The 7775-nt window shown below is 41.0% G+C and overlaps 1 protein-coding gene and 1 long non-coding RNA gene across 3 annotated transcripts in view; both read left to right on the forward strand.

Annotated features, from left to right (window-relative positions):
* The first annotated feature begins 1095 nt into the window (after nt 1-1095).
* Nucleotides 1096-3167, forward strand: LOC107708520 (uncharacterized). Of its 2 annotated transcripts, none has more exons than XR_001636370.1 (4): nt 1096-1156; nt 1369-1434; nt 2727-2831; nt 3103-3167. It is a non-coding gene; the product is annotated as an uncharacterized LOC107708520 (long non-coding RNA). The 2 variants fall into 2 exon arrangements; XR_001636369.1 differs by lacking the exon at nt 1096-1156 and adding an exon at nt 1181-1246.
* The window catches only part of LOC107708519 (ankyrin-1-like), a 92308-nt gene continuing 87699 nt past the window's right edge, over nt 3167-7775 (forward strand). Inside the window, 2 exon segments of the mRNA XM_016512784.1 lie at nt 3167-3179; nt 3437-3996. Coding sequence (XP_016368270.1) covers nt 3871-3996 — 126 coding nt within the window. The 5' untranslated portion in view covers nt 3167-3179; nt 3437-3870.

Raw genomic sequence — 7775 nt, forward strand, 5'->3', positions numbered from 1 at the left:
CATGAGCAATTTGGTGATGATCCGTGCATTTTCCAGCGTGATGGAGCACCATGTCACAAAGCAAGAGTGATAAAGAAGTGGCTCAAAGATCATTACATTGAAATTTTGGATCTGTGGCCAGGCAACTCCCCGGATCTCAGTCCCACAGAGAACCTGTTGTCAGTCCTCAAAAGGCGAGTGAACAAGCAGAAGCCCACAAATTGTGATAAACTCTGAGAACTAATAAGGCAAGAATGGATCGTCATCAGTCAGGATTTGGCCCAGAAGCTAATATCCAGCATGCCAGAGGGAATTGCAGAGGTTATGAAGAACAAGGGTCAACACTGTAAATATTGACCCATATTTTTTTTTGCCAATAAAAGCCCTTAAAACTTATGATATGCTTATCATTGTTTTTCAGTATACCATAGAAACATGTGGAAAAATAATCTACAAATACTGAAGCAGCAAACTTTGCAAAACACAAAATGTATATCACTGCCAAACTTTTGGCCATGATGACTGTATTACAAGCATGTGTGGTAATACCTATGAATGTAGAATTACGTCAATAAGATTTGCACACGCAGGGTAAGAGTTGTGGAAGTGTACATAAGACTGTAAGCGTAAATTACATTTGCATGCGCAACAGAAGCTTTGTAAAGGTGTAAATCGCGTTTCAAGTAAGAAAAAATGATTTGCAGCATTTTACTGTTACTCGTAAGCGTAATTTATGTATTGTGAAACTGCAGCTTTATGCTAACGCAAAATAAATATGATCTGCATGATTCTGACTTCCATTTTTCCGCGCTTACACTTTTGCCACGTTTTTTTTCGCCAAAAGACGGTCAAAAGCACTGCAAGCCTGTGAACAGTGATTTGCAAGCGAAAACAACAGTTTAAAGAACTGCAAAACAGATTGACTGCATAGAACCAATCTGTATGTGTAAAAAACAAACTGTTGCAAATGTCTTAATGACTTGTTGTGTCCTTACCGATCGATCGACTGACTTGTAGTATTGAAATCATGTTGTGCTGTATAGAGTCCACTAGATGGCGATATCTGCCGTTGGCAAACCAAGATCGCTCTTCACTGACAAAATGCAAATTATTAAACGTTTCTCTGTTATTAAGCTTGTTGTGGAAAACGGTATGTAGTGGAGAATGTCTGCGTTATGTGAGTACAATTAAAACTAAAGTATAGGCTAATTACATTGTCCAATAGGCCTGTGATTGATTTGTGAACGTGTCAAAATGTGACGTGAAGGTATGAGTTCTATTTCTACCACTTTCTTTGTAACTTACAAACCGCACAATAAATTAACCTCGAATATGTTATACTGTTATGTAGACACTGTAACGAATGTCTAATTGTGAATTTTACTTCAGACTAGTAACGTAGGCCTACCTGAGCAACCCCAGACAGGATGGAAAGAGCGGTTGTAGGCAATAAAGGTAACGCTTCACTTGTAAAACACTGAGCTAATTTCAGTGACATATCTAATGGTGCACTCTGTATTTTTTTATACACTAAGAAGTTTTACACATAAAGAAACGAATAATACCATTGCACACTTGCGTGAGATAAAGACATCTCACATCAGTGGCCTCGACAATAATATTGACTTGCCATGTTAGCTACTACTCGCTTTACTCATAATACCACCTGTTATTTGACACCTTTTTGGAACAAATCGCATTATAGTTGACTGCAAATACCTCTTTGATGGAATTGGTAACTGAAAACGTTTGCTTTTGTGAGAAACGACATACTCACTGTTAGATGTCTCGATTAGTCAAAATACAACTTCTATATCAGCCAACACAACATAGATCATGCACAATATAGAAATATATAAGACCAGAAGAAAACTGTCTGTTAGCATTCCCATTCATCAATGCCAGCTGTAATCTGCCAACTTTGCTAATGCATGTTTTTTTTATTTTCATCCATGAAACCACAGGAATATCAACACTGATGGGTCCAATTCATGCTTTTCAAAACACTGCCAAAAATTAGTAACGGGGAAATATCTATCATTATACTATGTGTTTATGAATTCTATGTTGAGTTGTATGTTAGATCAACCCCAAACATCTTAAAACATCCAAAACCAACCTAATTACCAGATTTCCACCAAATATGTGATGTATTTTGTATATGCATCATATAAGAGGTTTTTACCAAATACAGTATGTGATGTAAACAAATCATAGACTGTCACTGTAATTACAAAGTTTTCCCCTTTTCCCAAAGGCAATCAGTAGATAATTTTGATTAGCGGAAGAGAAATCAAGCAGATGAAGGATAATGTACAGCCTAGTGTCATGACAAGCATAAATAAATGACTGATCTGTCACATGACTCAGCCATCATTCTCAGAGGCAAATGCTTGCGCCTGCATTTCACTTCAGATGGGCTCTGAATTATAATGCACTGGCTCCTGTTTACATGACTGTTATTCCGCAATCTCACATTTCGCACAGTATTGTAACATAAACAAGCAAAAATAAATAGCACACTGTATCCCACATGTTCACTAGTAACACACAATAATTTGCCATTACTGTATGAATAACAATACAAGAGAAGAACAGCATGTAAGCTCTGGGAAGCATCTGGATGGTTCCATAGGGTTTTCCTTGACATAAAGTGACTGGTACATATCTCGATGGAATAAACGAGTGACAATCTCTCTCTCTCTCTTTGTCATATACACACATTGTCTTTCTACCATACTCTGCAGGTCAAAATGGACCGAATGAATGCATAGACAACAATGCACAAGCCCTTTCTCGTGGAAAACCAGTCTGGTGAGAGAGAGTGAGATTTTACATGCAGTTTTTATGAGGTAAGCTTTTATGGCTCTAAACCCTATTCATTCTTAGCAATCAGAGGGGAACCTGCCTTCAATTAGAACCAGAAAATGAACCCAACTGAATGCATCACACTAAAGTAAACTAGAAACCAACCACAGAAGGTGGTACGAGAGGCAAATATACAGTAATTAATCAAACAAAAGAGTTTTTTTTCATTGCCAACTATCTGCAAAACCAGTCTTTGTGGAAAGAAACACTAAATTTGTGAATTTGTGCACTGATTGTTTCACCTACATCCTGCAGATCTGCACAAAGAAGACGACAATAATAACAACAGATGCGCGGTAAACAGTTGGCAGTATCTCTGCAGTTTTTATGAGGTAAGCTTTTATGGCTCTAAACCCTATTCATTCTTAGCAATCAGAGGGGAACCTGCCTTCAATTAGAACCAGAAAATGAACCCAACTGAAGTAAACTAGAAACCAACCACAGAAGGTGGTACGAGAGGCAAATATACAGTAATTAATCAAACAAAAGAGTTTTTTTTCATTGCCAACTATCTGCAAAACCAGTCTTTGTGGAAAGAAACACTAAATTTGTGAATTTGTGCACTGATTGTTTCACCTACATCCTGCAGATCTGCACAAAGAAGACGACAATAATAACAACAGATGCGCGGTAAACAGTTGGCAGTATCTCTGCTGAGAAAAATGGGAGACTGTGAGTGAGAAAGAGAGAGACGGAGGGAGAAAAATCGAGCTGCTGCAGTATCCCTACACTGCTGAGGCTCGGACTGCGTGACTGACTGGTGTGTTGCTAGAGAGAGAGAGAGAGAGAGAGAAGAAGGGAGGGGGATGGGAAGGATCTTGCCTGGATGAGGAGCAAGCAGGCAGGCAGGCAGCAGCATCATCTCTTTTGTGGCGTGCTGCTGAGGGAACTGGCCGCCTAGAGCCGTGCAGGGCGCTCACTCCTCTTAGGCGCGCACAGCGCCACCGCCTCTCGCGCACTGGCCACCGCAGGGACAGTGACAGCCTTCTTTACAGGCACAGCACTGCTTGTTGCAGCGGCACCATGGCGCAAGCTGCTAAGCAGATCCGCAAGAACAAGGACCTACAGGAGCTCGCAGCTCAAGAGCTGCGAGAGAAGGAGGAGGAGAAGATCAAGAAAAGGAACAGATCGAGAGACCGTAGACGCAAGGTAACAGAAAAAAAACCCCTCCTTCCTCTTTTTTCCGTAACGAGGAGGATACGCACACCTTCACAAATATCACTGACTGATTGTGTTTACCAGTCAGCTAGAGCTGGTCGTTCACAGATTAAGTTTGAGGAAGATGCTGATGTCTGGCGGGGCAGACGGGGGGGGGGGGGCATGACTGAGATGATTGGTTAAGTAGCCCCTCGGTCCTCAGGGGAACATCCTGCTCAATCGATTTAGAAGCGAATGCTGTTTATGACTGATGCTGCATCAAAGCAAACTGATTGCTTTATGTATTCAGATGCAGCCGCCACAGGCTTCATTGTTTGTTGCGTTCCCTCCGCCTGTCATTGGCGCACTACACCACCTCATATCGATGCCGTAAGCGTGAACTTTGGCAGAACGTGAGCATAATGTCTGCACCTGCCTCTGCCACCCATTCTCATTACAGTTTGTATGATGGTATGGGAGCTGTGGTGCATTATGTGAGCACTGCTGCTCTGAGCCCTCTGGCTGCCTATTCTCCTACCTTACCTTCCACCAATGTGCATGCGATGATGTATGGTTGCATGCATGCAGATTTTGGCTTCACACGAGAGCAGGGGGAGCCCAGAAGTACACGTGACTCAGGTTCGAGCCGAAGACAACAAGATCGGCAGAGGCCGGGGTGATGGCTCCGTTCCCGTCTGCTCACCAAGGCTCATAAAACCTGTCAGCTTAGCATTTATCAGCATGCTCGCGTAACTACACAATCGGGCAGAGATATGTGGCCGGCGGTGGTAGAATGTCAGTGTAGCGCCAATTAACAGAAGCGAGTTGGTGACACACAGGCAGTGACACTGAGGGTGAAAAAAAGATACTGGAGTCTAAAGATCACTTTGAAGACTGTCCTTGAGGGTTGGCTGTTTAATCTTCAGTGGGATGTCTGATGGAGCATTTGACAAGGCTGTCAGTGACCCCTTGAGATTGCACAGGGGTCTGGAAAATTTAAGTCGGGACGTGTTTGATGATACTGTTGCTTTTTTGATTTGATTAAAATGGTGCTATGTTTAATAAGCAGTTTAACACTTACTCTCCATATGCAACTCTTGAGCTTTCATAATAGTGTATTTGGGCATAATTGTGTTAAGTCAAAATGCATACTGTTTGTTTCCTTAGGCCTAATAGCATGACGGGACCTTACAGTACAGCTAATGCAAAATGCATATGTTGTATGAGCTTAACTGAAAATTGTGCAGCTTCAGGCGTAAACCAGTCTGTAACCCTGTACATGAGTTCAACCATTGGCACGCAGAAGGGTAAATACTGGCACATAAACAAAAACGGAGAAAGAGAGGAATATAATATGATTAGACTTTTGCTGTTTATTTTAAGAAAAGTTGAAAGCAAGGTCTATAATTAAAAATCAATAAGAGGAAGTAAAGAGTTAGTAAATAAATAAAACATTTCAAGATTGGAGTCAAGAATTATACTCTGGCCCTTGCACATGCAGGTGACATTTGTGATTCAAATAGCTATGTCTTCTAACAGTTTCCATGAAACAGATGTAGTGATAGATCTTTTCTTCTGTATTGTGATGTAAATCTGTGTGTAATGGATTATCGAAAAAGAAAAAAAAATGTAGGGCAGGGACTTGGTTCTATCCATCAGTTATTGATTGAATTTTGTGATTTTTGAGTTGCGATTAAAAATGAATGTGAGCTTGTTGTAGATTGTGGAGGTGCAGGGTTTAAGCGAACTAAATGATTGGAGAACTCCAGCATATGTCACAAGAAGGATGATTGTTTTCATTGGAAAATTGAGTTACGACATTTTGATTAAGCATTATGAGATCAAAACAAAAAATGTAAAAAAAATAAATAAATGAACATACAGTATACATGGAGGAGTCATTCACAATAAGATCTGTAGCATGCATTTACAAAGTAGATTGAATTTTCATTTCATGCAGACTTTCACATTTATCATCACAAAGTGCTTTCCCCCCCTCAGTAGTCAATGTGGTGCAGTGATTGGCATGATAAATTAAAAATGGCACTCAAAGATTCCAGACCCCTGGCACCCTGACAAGTGTCATTGTGTTTCTGAAAACGTGTCAGTTTCGCTGAGGTCTCAAAGCATTTTGGACAGTCTGTGGCCTTGTGAGATTTCAGCTGTTGGTGGACAAACAGTTGTGTTGTGATTTTTACACATCCCTGAGGTGGATGTCCGGAGAAAGTGTGAGACGCAGAGAAACTGGCTGTGTTCCGAATGGATTATTAGCTTTTACTGCATACTGCAAAATAAACTGTATACAAAATACATTTTTTTGTAAAGCTGTATTCTGCAACTTTAAACATATCATATACTACATTATATTGTTGTCACATTACCTTATTATGTGAATGTTTAATTCAGCGAGTTTCATCTGCATATTTCTTTTTTTTTGTTAAATTTAAAATCTAATTTTGTGCAGAAATGTCTTGTTAGAAAAAGTTGCATAAGAAGTTGCAGTGCACAAACTTACTGTTCATTCGTCACACCGGAAATAGAAGTTTAAAGGTGCACTAAACGATTTTTGAAAAACGCTTTTGACCACAGTGTCGGACCGAGTCCCAAAACAAACTCGCAGCCAATCAGCATTAAGGGGCGTGTCTAGTAATGATAGGGAAAAGAGAGCGCTCGGTGAGTGCACAGGACGGATATTAGCAGATCGACTATAGATAGCGAGAGATGGCAGATAAAAAAAAAAAAGAGGAACATTTCAGAGGAATAAACCTTTAAAAAGAAGGGTTACAGTCAGGCAAGAGGTAGGACCCGCGTAAATATTGAAGCAGCTTTCCAGTGGTGGAGAGAACTCAAGGAGTGGAAGGGAATCGGACGCCAAGGTTGCTTTGTTTCTTCTTGATAGGTGAGTTACGTTGATTGCTTTTTCAGACATCTTTTCTGCGTTGGCTTTTGCTTGAATATGCTGCAGGCATAGCAGATTCCGCCATCGTTGCTTCCAGGGTTGTGTACGTACTTGTGGGGCAGAGTTATCAAAATAGGGGCGAGTTCCTGTTGGGGTATGGGCGTGTTTGTTTGGTGCTTTCAAATATCAACATCGTTTGACAAAAATCGCCTTTAAAGGGTTAGTTCACCCAAAAATGAAAATTAGCCTGTGTTTTACTCACCCTCAAAGCATCCTAGGTGTATGTGACTTTCTTCTTTCAGATGAATCCAATCTGAGTTATATTAAAAATTGTCCTGGCCCCTCCAAGCCTTTCAATGGGGGTAAGCGGGTGTTGGTTGTCAACAGTTCAGAAGACGTGAAATAAAGTGCGCGCATCCGTAATAAAACGTCCCTCACACGGCTCTCGGAGGGGTGAATAAAAGCCTCCTGTAGCGAATCCATGTATTTTTGTAAGATAAATATCTATATTTCAAAAGTAATAAACACTTTTTTCTCACTTCCGCTTGACTGTCATACGCGGAAGCCGTTCCGGCGGATGACGTAGGACGTCGACATTGCGTGATTAGCAGAGGTGGGACCAAGTCATTGTGTTGCAAGTCACAAGTAAGTCTCGAGTCTTTGCATCCAAGTCTCGAGTCAAGTCCCGAGTCAAGACAGACAAGTCCCAAGTCAAGTCCCGAGTCAAGACAGGCAAGTCCAAGTCGAGTTGCAAGTCCTCAACTTTAAGATTCAAGTTCTCAGAGGCGCGTGCAGGACGCTTATGTCTTACGTCATCTGCCTGAACGTCTTCTGCGTACCACAGTCAGCGGAAGTGAGAAAAAAGTGTTTATTACGTTTGAAATATGGATAT

The sequence above is a fragment of the Sinocyclocheilus rhinocerous genome, unplaced genomic scaffold (assembly GCF_001515625.1).
Source record: "Sinocyclocheilus rhinocerous isolate Xijiao unplaced genomic scaffold, SAMN03320098_v1.1 scaffold506, whole genome shotgun sequence".
Classification (NCBI taxonomy): Eukaryota; Metazoa; Chordata; class Actinopteri; order Cypriniformes; family Cyprinidae; genus Sinocyclocheilus; species Sinocyclocheilus rhinocerous.